The 16854-nt window shown below is 41.3% G+C and overlaps 1 protein-coding gene across 2 annotated transcripts in view; it reads right to left on the bottom strand.

The window, feature by feature from the left end:
• Positions 1-1625: 1625 nt before the first annotated feature.
• MACO1 (macoilin 1) overlaps positions 1626-16854 on the bottom strand; it is a 72796-nt gene continuing 57567 nt past the window's right edge. For both annotated transcript variants that reach the window (XM_070949681.1, XM_070949680.1), the window contains exons 8-11: positions 14685-14867; positions 12056-12176; positions 7156-7330; positions 1626-3397 (exon numbers count right to left, since the gene is read on the bottom strand). In XM_070949681.1, coding sequence (XP_070805782.1) covers positions 3195-3397; positions 7156-7330; positions 12056-12176; positions 14685-14867 — 682 coding nt within the window. In that variant the 3' untranslated portion in view covers positions 1626-3194. The remainder of the gene's footprint in view (positions 3398-7155; positions 7331-12055; positions 12177-14684; positions 14868-16854) is intronic.

A 16854-nucleotide genomic window follows, 5' to 3' on the forward strand; every position in this document is an offset into this window, starting at 1 on the left:
GAGGTCTGAAATGCGGGTGAAAGAGCCAAAGTTCCCACCCTTTGAAAGTAATTTATTGTTCAGCCTTTTGCTTAAATTATTATACAGGGTTTTGAAAAGGTTGCAGGAAGAAAAGACTTCATTTTTTAAAAGAAGTCAGCTCTGCAATCCTTTAGAGGTAAAAAGACTTAAATGGGATGAATTTGGGGAGACAAATAATGAACAGCAAAAGTCAGAAGTGACAGGAGCATCCTTTTGATAAATTTAGTCATTTAGAGTTTATACCTGAAATGACGTTATCAATCCATTATAAGCCAAGTTTATTTTCATCCAGCACCTTTGTCTTCTATTTTCCCCAACAATAAGCATCTCAGAAAATTAGACTTGATGAGCCCATTTGAAGAGATTTTCCTCATTTTATTTAAATCAGAGTACTTACCTGCAGATGAAAGAATAGCTAAATCCAGGTTTCTACTATCTAAAGAGACTCCATTTAGTTCTAACCCTATGCATAAATGGCATGGATCACATGCAATAGTTTTTACTCCAATTTGAAATTCTGATGGAAGCAACAGGACACAAAACTGCATTGCACTTTGATCCCCATCAAGGAGGAGGAAACCTGAAACCTCAGGATCACATACGGCTTCCAATCCCATTTTAGATCACACACAAATCAGCAGATTTTAAATCAAGGAATTCCTGAATTTCTTGTGTTAGCCAAAACATTGGCTTAATATTAAGAGGTGCCAAACTTAAAACGCCGAATCCACCCCAGAAAATAGCAATAGCACTTAAGACTTATATACTGCTTCATAGTGCTTTACAACTCTAAGTGGTTTAAAAAGTCAGCATATTGCCCCCAACAATCTGGGTCCTCATTTTACCGAACTTGGAAGGCTAGTCAATCGAGTCGGTCAGGATCAAACTCCTGGCAGTGAGCAGAGTCAGCCTGCAATACTACATTCTAACCACTGTGCCACCAGGGATCCTTGCCTATAGGTATTATTTGGGTCCACTCTGCATCATCACTCTGCCTACTGTGCCCTCCTCAAAGATTTCAAGTGTAGTTCTCAGTGATCTAAGATGATCTTACTTGAGCACATGTTGGCTTGGGAATTCTGGAGTCTTAAAGTTGTCAAGGTTGAGAAACTCTATGCTAGATGACACCCAAACTATTCTTAAAACCCAAATCTGTTTACTTTTCCAAGAGTTTCCCCCCCCTCTTTCCAAGTATTTTTAATCTAGCTGATCAATCACTTAAACAAACAAACCCCCCCAAAAATGACTTATCTGCAAGAAAATGTTTATTTTTATATTTTTTTTGTAAACCCCACAGAAAAAAAAAAAAGGAATGCAGCCAAGACCAAGTATTTCAACAGAAAGAGTGCCCAAAAGGGCAGCCAAGAAAAATAAAACAATAAAAAATAAAAATAAAAAAATGGGGGAACCTCAACACAAAAAAAGTCAATGACAAGAGTCCATGTTTTGCACAAAGATGAAAACCAATGACATTTCTGAGTAACACTTTCATGGTGACAATTACACAAGATGATTCCAAAAAGCAAAATGACAGCAACATGCACACCTGGCTAAAGCTAGGATTTTTTTTTTTAATCTGAAAAAGAATCTGATTTAAAATGATGGACCATTAATACTCATATTTTATTGACTTGCTTGTCCTACTTAATTTGTTTTCAAACAAGGCATACCTGCCAATTATGAAACTTTAAAAAGTGTTTTAAAGAAGAACTTTGTCCTTCCAGAGTCCACTGCATGTTTGCAAAATCATAATGAATTCATTTCTCTCTTTAATAATTTTGCTAGTTACTAATACAATTTTGAATCCCTGCCCCACTGCCCCTCCCACCCATACTCAAACCTTAAACACTTCAAAAGTCGCCAGTGCAACACACTTTCCTACCAATGCACAATATACATTTAAACTGAAACCTTTGTGCAATTTTGAGTTTCTTTTTTAAAAATTCTTTAAAAAAAAAACAAAACCTCCTTGGCACAACGGCTGAGATTTTAGCCCAGTCTCATTGAAATGAAACTGTCAAACTCAGGATGATAAAAAGCTTAATTGAAATTTGACTTTAAAAAAAAAAAAAAAAAACCAAAACACCCAAGCTGCCCTTTTTATGAAACCAGTCGGACAGTCTCTGGAATACCCTATGTTGCACCGCTCTGCTTTTACTACAATACTCCCTCTGTTACTATTCAGCTACAGCGTATCCGCATCATCGGAAACACTGTTGGATTTGGTACCCAAAAATGAACAAAAAAGAGATGTAACCGCAGATGGCATCCAAATTATATTGGTGACCTGCAATAGACTCTGTAAAACGAGTTTTAGGTGTTTTTTTTTTTTAGGTTATGTGGGAGCAAAACGGGAGTGGGGGAAGAGAGATAAGTCTTAAATTATCAAATTCCCTCTTGGCATCTCTTAGTTTCTCAAGGTCCTGCCAACATTAGCATCTTTCAAAGCCATTAACCATCCTGATGGGAACCTTCACACAACTACCAAGAACATGTCATTATCATGTGTTTATTGCCTTCCTTCAAGAAAATGATGCCCTCTTATTACACATTTGGTCCTTAGTGGGGTAAGCTAAATTGGTATCTTGGACATTCTTCCTTCCATTCAACCCCATCTCACCATCCTTTATATCAAAGCTTTATTTCACTACAAATCCTTTCGCCATAAAAAACAAAAAACAGACTAAAGAATTTCCATCATTATTCCTTGCCATTTTTAATTTGCCATTTTGGCTTCATTATATTTAAAAGAAATGGGTGGGGGGAGAAAGAAGGGTTTAAAATCAAGCAGAGCTGCTTTTTTTTTTTTTGGTAGTTTCAAGGGGAAATTTTTTGCAGCAATTCATTTATGTGTGGGTATCTGTCTGTGAATTGACTTTAACTAACAAAGAAGCAGAATTTGCTATATGAAAACCAAGAATTGTGGGTTCTTTCCCCCTTAATGCATTGGCCAAGAAAAAAAAATTGTAAAGTTTTGTGAGTTTTTCTAAAAATTTACAAGAAAAAACTGATGGGCAGTTTGAGTCAAACCTTGGTGTTGGGCCCCCCCACTTCCCTTTATTTTTATTTTTAAACAAGAAATCAGTACAGTTTCACACTATACAAATTTCATCTTGACTGCAAGAGATTTTTCTGTGTTGATGCCTTCGGTGCGACAGGTGGAAAGTTGGCGCTTACTTCTTCAGGGGTTGATAAACTGAGGCATTAGGATCAAGTCCAGAAGGGCTCGTCTCCACAAATTTGGAAGAATAGTGTGGAGAAACTGGGCTCAACGTGCTGGTGGCTGCAGTGTATGTTATGCTGGGCATGACTGCCATCACTTCCGCTATCTTCTGTTTTAGGTCCTTGATTTCCTGATCTTTCTGAATTATTTGCCCTGCAAAATGGGAAGAAAGAAAAGAATCGCTCACTTTAAGGCACAGGAAGACCTTCACTTTAAGACATAGGACAGGGGTCTCCAAACTTGGCAGCTTTTAAGACTTGTGGACTTCAACTCCCAGAATTCTGGGAGTTGAAGTCCACAAGTCTTAAAGCTGCCAAGTTTGAAGACCTCTGACATAGGAGAAGAGCAAGCAGAGAGCTGGAGGCGGAGTTAAACACATCATTAGCTTAGAGTCCTCATGTTGCCACAAATGACCACAGCCTAGTCTTCCCATGAATTCCACTGACCCTTATTTAGTGCCAATTTAGCGCTGACCATTAGTTGACTGGATTCTTGTGTATAGGCTTGAAATAATAAATCTTCTTGTACTGCAACTTAATGTAGGGCCCCGATCCTTTGTGCCTGACAGGAAGGGCTTTTCAGCGGTAGCTATATAGCACAGCCAAAAAAAGAGAGGCTGCAATAGTGTGACCGAAGCTTTATCGGCACACACAACACACCAACAATAATGGAGATTGAAGTGCACTGTCATCTCTTGACTTTTTTTTTTTTTTTAACCATACCTTGTTGAAACCCTAGACCAGGGCTGTCAAACTTGCGGCCTGTGGGTCGGATGCGTCCCGCACTAGCCACACGCTCAGTTTAGTGAAGGGGGAAAAAGTCCCAATACGTCACGTGATGATGCCATGACGACACAAGTTTGACACCCCTGTCCTGGACCAATATATGGTTTTAAAAGAAGTATTATGATAAAAGGCATGTTAAGGGAGGGTGGTGCTACAGCATATCAAGGAAAAATAAATATCCCAGTTCGGAGATTTGCGCTGGTATGACTCAAGAATGACAATTCTTTTGTTAGCCTTGTGCACCCTCTGCTGGATCAAATGGCAGTTCGCAGCACCCAACAAAAACTCCAAATTGAAACTGAGGAGGGGAGACTGATTTTGCAAATGTTTTCAAGCCCAAAGGGGCCCTTCTCTCCTTAGCAATATTTTCTGGGGGGCCAGAGAGAGATGGACACAGAAAGATTTGCTTCTGCTTATCCTGCGAGACCCTTTTGTGCCTTTTCTTTCAATGCTAGAAACCTGCACTAAAAAGCATTTTCTTAAGGTTTGAAAACACAATAGCCACAAGAGTTAGGGATACAATTCATCTATTTCAGAACAATTTAGCAACGTATTTTTCTCTTTTCTCAGCATTCCATTGTGCTCAGAACATGAGGAACTCTAGCTGTGCCTGTGCTCTTAATTTGTTAACACTGCATTTTTTGTAATGTCCACACTTCGAATTGCATTTGCAGATCTAATAAAATTTAATGATCTGTTTTCTAGCACTGCTTGCTGTTATCTTCAGAAAGCCAAAAAAACCCCAACCCAACAACAAACAACAAACAAACCCGGCAATTTCCTTTTTCTGGCCCAAGCTTGCACTCTCTCCCCCATCTCACCCCATTCTTATTTACTGAGCTGATTCAAATAGGCAGGACTGAAATCAGAATAACAGAGTTGGAAGGGACCTTGGAGGTCTTCTAGTCCAACCCCTGCTCAGGCAGGAAGCCCTATACTATTTCAGACAAATGGTTGTCCAATTTCTTCTTAAAAACTACCAGTGTTACAGCATTCACAACTTCAGAACTGATTGTTCTCTCAGAACTGAAATTTCTCCTTAGTTCTAGGTTGCTTCTCTTCTTGATTAGTTTCCATCCATTGCTTCTTGTCCTGCCTTCAGGTGCTTTGGAGAATAGCTTGACCCCCTTCTCTTGAGAATCCCTGCCCCTCTTCCTGCTTTTAGGGCCTGTATTTTGATTTAAACAAAATGATAACAGAAAACCTCTAATTTCCCCACTTAACTGCTTCAACATAAGAGAGAGAAAATTGCTATACAATTATTACTCTGCAATTGAGTTTTGGCTGTGTAGTGTTGGAGATTACGAAGGGCTTCAGAAACGGGTTAGGAAGGAGCTGTCTTTGGTTAGACTGTTTCCTTTTTTATAACAAGGGTGCTTAATTTTATTAGGTTTATCTGGCCATCTCATTTCCCTTCAGAAAAAGAACTGACATTGCTGGAGAAAGAAAAAAAAAGTTCTGACTTTGGGATTTTCTGAGTAGGTAAGTCTATTGTTGTAGAAATGACTAATATATTAGGTATGTAAAAGTAAAAAGTTGACGTTGTATCTTACTATTTGTATTCTAACTGCACTAAAAAAAAGTTGGAAGTTAATACTTTTTTCTTCTTTTTCCCTCTCTACCCCACACTTCTTTTTTCCTGTTTATTCCCTTTCCCATTTCCCTACTATCTTTATTTTCATTTATTTATCATTTTTCATAGTATGAAAATGTAATAATTCTTTAAAAAAAGGGAAGTAAAAGAATAGATTTCTGAACCAACTGTCCATACTTTACCCAGTTTTAACTGATGCTCTTATGATTATAGTGGACTTTTCTAATGGAAATTAATTAGCCAGTGAATTATTGAGTCAAATGCTCAAACAGAGCAAAAGCACTTTTAAGTTAAAACAGAGCAAAAACATTTTTAAGCAGATGGGAGAGAAATGGCCAGGTCAGGGTCAGAAAAGAAGGGCCATAGGGATTTTTCCTTGCCAGTTTTTCCCAATTAAAACTTTCTAGAAATGGCTTTGGAAACAATAAGGAAATGCCATCACATAACACACGGCGATATTCAAAGCTGCGATGGAAGCTCCCACAAGGATTACAGGTAGTCCTCATTCAGTGGGTAACTTGCTTAGCAACCATACACACAATTATGATGTGATGAAAATTCTTGCACTTATGACTTTCGCATGTCTGGAAAAGCAAAGCAAAGCTAAAGACCATAAGCACAGTCATGGTTTCCCTTTGCAATCGCTTTGCTTAATGACTGACTTGCCGGTCCCAATTGTGGTCACTAAATGAGGACTACCTGAACTTTGGGTTCTTACAGTGCACTGAAGCAGGGGTCACCAACCTTTCGGACCTCAGGGACTACTAAATTCATAATTTTAAATCCCGCAGACCACTAATATAATCTTCCTAATGACCGGCTGGGTGGACGTGGCTAGGTGGACATGTGACTGGGTGGGCATGGCCAACTTGATGTCACTTACGTAGAGGGGTGCCTCGCCGGCCTCTACTTGCCCCTCCCCTCCCAGCCACTCCTCCCCTGCCCACTCAGGCTCCTTAGGGCCCCAACAGGAAGCAGTTGTTGGAGCTAAGCAGCCACCACAAGAAAGAGTTGGCAAAACAGCTGGCTCAGTTCAAATTGGATCTGACTGAGAAGAAGGCTCAGCAGAAGCACCTCACTGAGGACTACAAGCATAGGCTTTCCAAGAAGAAGGAAGACCTGTGGGAGTGCAAGGCCAGGTACCAGCGCCTGGAGGCTCAGCGGGATGAGATGATCAGCCAGTTCCAGTTCCACTGGAAGAAGGCCCTCCGGCTCTTCGCCACCAGCAGCAGTTCCCTGCAGCCTTCGCCCAAAGCCCCACACTAGGAGGCTGAAACAGACTCCGAGTCGGAATTTCTGCCCCCCTCCGACCCACACAAAAAGACCCCGAAGGGGGAGACTCTGCAGTAACACAAGCGTTCATTGCACTAATCCGGCCCAGAGGCCGTAGTTTGGGGACCCCTGATTTAATGCAATATAAAAAATGGAAATAAGCTTTCTGCAGACCACCAAAATTTTCTCATGGACCACCAGTGGTCCACGGACCACCAGTTGGTGACCGCTGCACTAAAGGCACCCCGAGATTGACTTACCTTGAGCTATTTCCAGCTGTCTTTTGGCATCTCCTAAAGCAGAGAAGAGGTCCAATTTGATTCTTGTCTCTGCGCTCAGGCTGTTCTCTAAGTGCTGCGTCTTATCCTGCATGGCTGAAAGGGCCGACATTAATACCTCGGTGTCCTTTTCATTCTCTTTGTATTTCCGCCATTCCTTTCAAAGGAATTAAAGCAGGATTGTTACAAGCACAGTCACTATTAGGAGATTCAAGGGGGAGGAAAAATTATGGGTGGGGAAGTGGGGGAGAAACTGGGGCAAACACCTGGCTCTGGGCACTTGGGAATACTTTCTGACTTGCATGTTATTTGTTATACTAGAGGAAATCCTAAAAGGTTAATCAGGACTAGATTAGGAAGGTAAACAAAAATCTTGGAAAACCACCTTTCTACCGTTGCCAAAAAAACAACAACTTCTGTGTAGGCATCAAGAGTCCAGCTGTAAAAACAAACTCACATTTAAGCCATGTTTGAACACCAAAGTAATTCATAGGGATTGGAAATGTTTAGCTATCACTAGACAACCCGTGACTTGTTGGGTCTTCCTTTCAGATATATTTTGTTACCCAAACCCACTACTGCCTTCTTGCTATCAGCTGCAGTCATGGAATCCCCACTGACTTTCTCCTGCTGGCTTCCCCAATGATTTTTGGGAAGGCGTCAGGAAACGATGTAAATCTATCTCAGCATCTACTTCTGCCCTACTATTGCAGCACCACTGAGAGTGTCCTGACATACGGCATTCTTGCATGGTATGGGAGCAGCTCTGTAGCGGACAAAAAAGCTCTACAGAGAATCGTTAAAACTGCCCAGAATATCATCAGGCTCCAGCTACCAGCCCTGGACGACATCTTCGAATCTCGCTGTTTGAGGAAGTTGCATAACATTCTCAGAAACTCTTCCCATCCTGCTAACAATCTTTTTGGACTGTTGCCTTCTGGCAGAAGATACAGAACAATTAAAACTCGGACCACACGTTTTCTGAAGAATTTTTATCCCAGAGCTATAATTGCACTCAACAATGAACTAAAGGGCCACTGTCAGTGAGCGGTTGGACAGTATTACTTGGTCTGTTGTGTGGATGTTTGGGTGGTTTAGGGGTGGGGAATTGGGGTGGGTGGGAGTGTGTTTGGGGATTGTTATGTGTGTTGGACGTGGTCTTTGGGTGTTAAGTGAATTTTGTTGTATGGGTATACTGTGTATACACGTACAATGACAATAAAGTTATTATTATTATTATTAAATGTCAGTGCTCCAGCGTGGCAGCAATGCTGAAGAATAACAACGTGGCAGGGCAAGAGCATTCCAAAATGTCATTCCCATGGGATAAACGGATCCCAATATTCTGTCCATTTGAGGCACCATGGTTGAAACAGTTTTGCCCTATGATGTACCATTTTGCCCAGTTAAAGGTTACAGGTAGTCCTTGACTTACAACAGTTCATTTAGCGACCATTCAAAGTTATAACGGCACTGAAAAAAAGTGACTTATGACCATTTTTCAAACTTACGACCGTTGCAGCATCTCCATGGTCACGTGGTTTACATTCGGATGCTTGACAACTGACTCACATTTATGACGGTTGCAGTGTCCTGAGGTCATGCGATCAACTTTTGCAATCTTCTGACAAGCAAAGTCAACGAGAAAGCCAGATTCACTTAACAACCGTGTTACTAATTTAACAACTGCAGTGATGTACTTAAATAACTGTGGCAAGAAAGGTCATAAAATGGGGCAAAACTCTCTTAACAAATGTCTCACTTAGCATCTTAAAATTTTGGGCTCGATTGTGGTCGTAAGTTGAGGACTACCTTTCTAGACACAAGAGTCTAGATATAATATAGATATTATTTTTTTGCCAAGAGCTTTGAAAAGACTGATATATTCCTCTAGTTACCACTGAATGTTGATGTTGGCTTTGGGGTGGGGAAATGTATTATCAGATGAGGCATATAAAATAATAATTAACCTATAGTTGAGAAGGTACACATTGATCTGTGTTTCTCAGGCTCCAAATTAAAGTCAAAGCATAAATGTCCTGCTCATTCACACACCATTCTTGTCACTTGCAGTGGACACTTAGAATGTCTCTGAGAAGCCTACAGGGTGGAGACAAGCAAAATCCTTGGTGCATATTTTCCCCAAAATGTTATTCAGATAAATTCTACAGTTAGCATATAAGCCTGGTTGGTAACCCTATTCTCCAGAAATGTCTTTAATCTCATTTCAGAATAATTCGTCATAATGGCTATAATGACTTCCTTCATAAATGAACCCTCGGTAATCAACTACGTAATGGATGCGGTGGCTCAGTGGCTAAAATGTTGAGCTTGTCAATCAAAAAGTCGGCAGTTCAGTGATTTGAATCCCTAGTCCCGCATAACGGGGTGAGCTCCTGTTACTTGTCCCAGCTTCTGCCAACCTAGCAGTTCGAAAGCATGTAAAAAATGCAAGTAGAAAAATAGGGACCACCTTTGGTGGGAAGGTAACAGTGTTCCGTGCGCCTTTGGCGTTGAGTCATGCCGGCCACATGACCACGGAGACGTCTTCGGACAGCGCTGGCTCTTCAGCTTTCAAACGGAGATGAGCACCGCCCCCTAGAGTCGGAAACGACTAGCACGTATGTGCAAGGGGGAACCTTTACCTTTTAATCAACTACCTGTTTGCTTAGCCAATTTGACTTGTTCAACTATGGGACATACAGAGAACTTTCAAAAAGTGAAGATATTTCAATGGAAATTCATAGGATGTTAAATTCTCAACAAAACATGAAGGTTTCCCCGAAACAATTGTAGATTCTCCCCAACCCTGTTCTATTTAAATTGAAGAGTCTGAACAAAGTGTTTTTTTCTTAAATAAGTGGGCAAGTAAATGCAATCATTAGTTGTTCAAGTACATTTAATAGCTGCCTTTTCTAGTATCCTCCAGATCTGCTGGACAGCTTTCAATCCCCAATTGGTCTCCCATAGACTGCTTTTGCATTGTGCTTGCCTAGTTCTTACAACAAAGCTATTAGTGCAAGATGCCATAAGGGATTTTGTCTCTCAGCCAGCTTGTCACACATCCTGATGCTGATTTGAGTTGAGGGGGAGTGCATGGCCCAAGGTCACCCAGCCAGCTTGTGTTCTTAAAGGGCGATTGAAATCTGGCTCTCCCTACTCCTTAACTTTTACACCTTGCTTCCTTCTTTTGTTTTCACAGTCCTCAGGAAATAAGGTAAATGGTTAGCCTTCCTTCCCCCCCATTCTCCCCTGGAAATGTTGCCTTATCAAAAATGTGAAACTGCTCTAAGGCTTGTAAACAATGGGTTCCAGACTCTGAAAATATTTCTAGTTTATTTTTTTTTCTTAAGCACAGTTTACACATTTTTCCACAATTGTGATGTCAATTCAATTATGGCCTTCCTCCCTTTTGCACCCACATTTTGTGAACATAACTTTAGTTTTGGAATGTATATCAAGAAAACTTTTTGGACTGGATTAATTTTGAAATTAATCAGATAGAACTAAGGGAATCCGTTAGACCTCATTTTGCAGATTGTTATTACCCAAACAGTGATCTGTAGGTTAAGAAATGCTTCTCAGTAAGCAAATATTCTTTCTGGAAAAGGCATGGAAAAGAAAAAAAACAGTTTTCAGGTTCAGACACTCTTCCCTAAACTATCATGTTTCCCCAAAAATAAGATCCTGTCTTACATTTTTTTGAACCCCGAAATAAGTGCTTGGCCTTATTTTCGGGGAGGTCTTATTATTTTGGGGCATGTGGAGCAAGATGGAACTCCTCTTGCTGTCTTACCTGATTTCCAGCTCTGCATTTAAATATTTTCAGGGAGGGCTTATTTACAGGGGGGAGGCTTATTTTAGTGCATGTGCTCAAAAGCCCTATTAGGTTTATTATCAGGGGATGTCTTATTTTGGGGAAACAAGGTAGCACCTTGGAAATGTGTTAAGATTATATCTTTCATCATTCCCAGCATGACCAATCTGTCATCCGTGGTTTTGGGGTGGAGTTCCATCAGTATGCTGATGACACTCAGCTGTACATCTCCACCCCAGACCATCCCAACAATGCCTTGGAAGTGATGTCCCAGTGCCTGGAGGCCGTGCGGGTCTGGATGGGGAGAATCAGGCTTCGACTCAACCTTTCCAAGACCGAGTGGCTGTGGCTGCCGGCGTTCCGGTATAGCCAGCTGGTGCCATCGCTGGTTATTGGGGGCGAATCACTGGCCCCCACGGAAAGGGCCCGCAACTTGGGTGTCCTCCTGGACGCACGGCTGTCTTTAGAAGAGCATACGACGGCCGTGGCCAGGGGGGCTTTCTATCAGGTTCGCCTGATACGCCAGTTGCGGCCCTTTCTAGATCGGGACTCCTTACGCACGGTCACTCAAGCACTCGTCACCTCTCGTCTGGACTATTGTAATGCTCTCTACATGGGGCTCCCTTTGGGATGCATCCGGAGGCTCCAACTGGTGCAAAATGCGGCTGCGCGGGGGATTATGGGAGCGACAGGGCGCTCCCACGTGACACCTCTCCTGCGCGAGCTGCATTGGCTTCCGGTGGACTTCCGGGTGCGCTTCAAGGTGTTGGTGACCACCTTTAAAGCGCTCCATGGCTTAGGACCGGGGTACTTACGGGACCATCTTCTGCCACCAATTGCCATACAAATACAAATTTGTATTTGTATACAAATACAAATCTAAAAACAAATAAAAAAACAAACAAATCTATGGGTGATGGAACTGTAGCCTGCCTCAAGCTGATTTAGAGTGAGGAAAAAGTAAAACCCTGGTGTATCTTTCAAATCTTGCAAATGTTTTGCTAACTTTAAAAGAATTTTGGCTGAGAGACAGAATCCCAGAACCTTTTGTTACTTTCTCCTTACCTGAACTTTCATTTCTAGATCTCGTATCTGATCTTCTTTCACCTTTATATCAATAGTTAGCTTTTTGCACTCTGTCTCCAGGTCTCTGATGCGATTTCGTAACGTCTCAGTGCATTCTCCTCTAGCAAAAAAATAAATAAATAAATAAATAAGGGGAAAGAGAGAAGAGGGCAAGCTTTCAGTCTGGGTTTCCGCTAATTTCATGAATGTATTAAAATAGCAAGATGTGTGGAAAAAAGGATGCAATTGTGTGGACTCTTTTTATAAAGCAGCTGAATTAGCACTGCAAAAGAAAACATAATTTGTGAACCATATAGTCCTCTGTTAGGTTTGCAGCTGTAGGCTTCCAAAAATGAGGTTTTGTTTCCTAAAAAACCAGAAACTGCTCTTTGAGCAACAGGAGAAGGGGAACTTTTGCCCGTATTTACTTGATGTTTGTAATCTTCCCTTCTCAGTTCAGTATCTGGCATAGAAAATGCTGCATTTTTAGTCATATTTGTGTAGATAGAATAACAGAGTTGGAAGGGACCTTGGAGGTCGTCTAGTCCAACCCCCTGCTTAGGCAGGAAACCCTACCCAAGACAGACAAATGGTTATCCAACATCTTAAAAACTTCCAGTGTTGGAGCATTCACAACTTCTGGAGGCAAGTAGTTCCACTGATTAATTGTTCTAATTGTCAGGAAATTTCTCCTTAGTTCTAGGTTGCTTCTCTCCTTGATTAGTTTCCACCCATTGCTTCTTGTCCTGCCCTCAGGTGCTTTGGAGAATAGCTTGACTCCCTCTTCTTTGTGGCAGCCCCTGAGATATCAGAACACTGCTATCATGTCACCCCCTAGTCCTTCTTTTCATAAGACTAGACATATCCAGTTCCAGCAACTGTTCTTTATATGTTTTATCCTCGAGTCCCCTAATCATCTTTGTTGCTCTTCTCTGCACTCTTTTTAGAGTCTCCACATCTTTTTTTACATCGTGGCAACCAAAACTGAATGCAGTATTCCAAGTGTGGCCTTGGCATTATAGGCATTATAAAGTGGTATTAACACTTCACGTGATCTTTAATACTTCACCAATGGCTGAAAAACTTTGGCATCAGATAAGTTCAGATTAAATCTTTTGCATACCCTCTCTGGATTCATCCATCCTGCCACTGATAAGAGAGCAAGTTTATAGGCTCTCATATACTGTAATAAAGCTTGTTCTGGACTGTTAAACTTCAGACTATACTGTAGGGGAAGGACTTTGCATGTTTGGATGAGAATAACATGCTCTGAGCACACAAAAGACTAACTTGTTAGAAAGGTCACATCAGCTGAGCTTTACAGGTAGTCCTCAATTTATGACCAGTCACTTATCAACGGTCTGAAGTTCTGACGAACCTCTCCCAAGACTTATAGCCCAGTTTCAAAGTTCTAACATCAGCCCTCCCTATCGTCATGTGACTGCATTTTGGGCACTTGGCACTGGCATTCATTTATGGGCGGTTGCAGGGTCCCGCAGTCATGTGATTGATTTGTGGTGTTTTTGCCAGAAACTGGTGTTTATCTCTGGTTTCTGGCAAAAAGCAGCCCGTAGAGAATAGTAGGTTCGCTTAATGAGGGGTGCCTTATGACTGCCATAATAGTCTTTAAGACAGGTCACATGGTGATATGTATGAACATAATTGCCAGGCTTAATGATGATCGAGACCACCTGTACTATTTCATTCATACAAAGTAGTTTTATTGTCTCGCGGTAGAGTCCCCCACACACAGCCTGAAATGTTATAAACCAGAATGTTATCTTCTTGGAGTATCATTTTTTTTTTTAATTTGATTTATATGCCGCCCTTCTCCGGAGACTCAGGGCGGCTTACAATGTGCTCAGCAATAGCCTTCATCCTTTTGTATATTTATACAAAGTCAGCTTATTGCCCCCACAACTGGGTCCTCAATTTATCTACCTTAGAAAGGATGGAAGGCTGAGTCAACCTTGAGCCTTGACGAGATTCGGACCTGCAGTAATTGCAGGCAGCTGGTCTTAATAACCAGCTTAATAACAGGGTGCCTTAGACCACTCTACTACCAAGGCTCTTTTTATATTATGGCATAGACATTTGTACACATCATATATCAAATACAAATGAATTGCATGAAACAGCACAAAACCTTGCTCCTATATCACTTAATTGACAGCTTCCTTTAAAAAAAAGGTTATCAAATTATTGTAAATGGTGAATAAAGACAAATATGATCAAGGAAATTTGCAACTCAGAAACACAATCATCACTTTTTCACCTGTTCAGGCGTTTTTCCTGAACTCATATATAACTGGCTAATCTGATCATTATAGGCATGCCTTGAGCACTCAAAATATTAATCAGAGAAAGAGCAGAGTATTTCTCACCATTATTGTTCTAGCAAATGTTTGATAAATTATTAACTCTTTTTTTCACCATTCTTCCCTTTCAAATCTTTGGATCTAGAGCAGGGGTTCCCAATCTTGGCAACTTTAAGATGTGTGGACTTCAACTCCCAGAATTCCCCAGCCAGCTGGCCGGGAAATTCTGTGAGTTAAAGTCCACGTGTCTTAAAGTTGCCAAGTTTGAACAACACAGTTCTAGAAGAAAAGAAGCAGCAGGAACCAAGTACCTGGTAGCCGCGGCAAATGCAACAGCCCGAGCAGCTGTTGCTTCCTCCAACTTCTTCCTTTTTTTTTCTTCCATCAACTGCTTTTCTACAAAGGTCCGTGCTTCTTGCTCTGCTTTTAGCTTTTTCTCCAATTGGCCGATGGTCTGCTTATCTTTCTGTTTCATTTGTACAGCATTATGCAGTCTGAAAAAAAGGATAAAGTCTGTAATATCTGTGTGTAAATGGGAAGAAAACCACTCATCCACCCCAACTAGCTTTGAATAAAAGTGCTTTATAATAATAGGTCTCCAATCCCTGTGTCTATCTTGAATTACTGACTGCTTATAAAGAATCTCAGATAAACTCTTTCAACTGATTGAAGTTGAAACTTCTAGGGTTCTAATCCTGACCTGCATCCATTTTTCAGAGATTTTTTTTTTAAAAAAAGAGAAACTTTACATGATGACATGAATGTGATGCTACTGCTGTGCACACATTTCCCCAACACATTCAAAGCCAAAATTCACAATGCATTTTTCAGGAGTGGATTTGGAAGAGCTGCCTAACAGTTAAAAGCAAGTCAACAGTGACATCAATGACTTAGAAAGAAAGAGACTACCATATTTTTCAGAGTATAAGACGCACCTTTTTCCCCCCTAAAAGAGGCTGAAAATTTGGGTGCGTCTTATACTCATGCAGCTTTTTCGAAGCTTTTTTTCAGCCCTAACGAGGCGCGAGCGATCTTCCCCAGCGATCTTCCCAGCTTTGCCTGCTCCCTCGACTCTCCCTGTGCTTTACCGAGGCGCTAGCAAGTGAAGCAATCTCCATGCTTTGCTCCGACTCTCAGCTGTTCTTCAGAAGCTTTTTTTCAGCCCTAAGTAGGTGCTAGCCAAGTGAAGCGATACCCCCCCCCCCCCCCCGGTGTTTTGCCTGCTTTTCTCATTGCTGCTTCCTCTCAGCTGTGCCTTAGAAGCTGTTTTTTATCCCCAAGCAGGGGATAAAAAAACCAGCAAACTAATGTGCTGAAGCTGACCAGACTAAGGACGCTAGCCAGATGAATACCTGGTAGGCAGATATTTTTTTCCCTATTTTCCTCCCCAAAAACTAAGCTGTGTCTTATACTCCGGTGCGTCTTATACTCTGAAAAATACGGTAGGTTATTGGCTGGAAGCTAGACAGCCATTTATCAAGCTGTCAGGAAAGCTTTGCTTCAGACTTCTGCGGTGCAAAGGGGAAAGCACCAACTGCTTAAAAGTCTTTTCTCACTATAATAGTGTTAGGATACTATTATCTATTTAATGAACTGAGAACAACTGAAAATAACCAGGGACCTAGCCTAAGAGAAGAAGATAATCACACATATGCAGGTAGTCCTTGGTCATGTGATCAAAATTTGGATGCTTGGCAACTGACTCATTTTTATGACGGCTGAAGTGTCCTGGGATGATGTGATCACCTTTTGTGACCTTCTGACAAGCAAAATCAATGGGGAAGCCAGATTCACTTAACGACTGTGTTACTAACTTAACAGCTGCAGTGATTCACTTAACTGTGGCAAGAAAGGTTGTAAAACGGGGCAAAAAATCACAACTGTCTCACTCAGCAACATAAATTTTGGGCTCAATTGTAGTTGTAAGTCAAGGACTACCCGTATGTGAATATAACTGATTCAGTATTCATGAATCACCTATCCTATAAGTCTTTTATGAGATTTTGAAATATGTGAGAAGCCAAGAACATGTTTTAATTGGCCTGAATTATCTGATGGTTCTGTTATCATAACACGGGTATCAAGCTTGCAATGGGCTTGCTGAGGAATATACCCAATTCATTTTTTGTACATTATTCCCTTTCAGAGAGAGCTACACTAGAAGTGCTTAGAATTGGGAACAGGACAGAACCTGGGGGGCAGAGTTAAAAGAAGGACTAGACTAGAATCCCTGCATAGCCACAAGCAAACTAATTCCAACCTCCCTTGAATTCTGTTGAGTCTTATCCAACTCCAAGCAGGTGCTGTTAGTTGAGAAGATTAATGTCAGACACGAAAGACTAGGTCCACACCAGGGGTGAAATCCAGCAGGTTCTGGAGAACCGGTAGCGGAAATTTTGAGTAGTTCGGAGAACCGGCAAATACCACCTCTGGCTGGCCCCAGAGTGGGGAGGGAATGAAGATTTTGCAATATCCTTCCCC

This window comes from Pituophis catenifer, unplaced genomic scaffold (genome assembly GCF_029215685.1).
Source record: "Pituophis catenifer annectens isolate HBS135680 unplaced genomic scaffold, rPitCat1.0.hap2 SCAF_9, whole genome shotgun sequence".
In the NCBI taxonomy this organism is placed as follows: Eukaryota; Metazoa; Chordata; class Lepidosauria; order Squamata; family Colubridae; genus Pituophis; species Pituophis catenifer.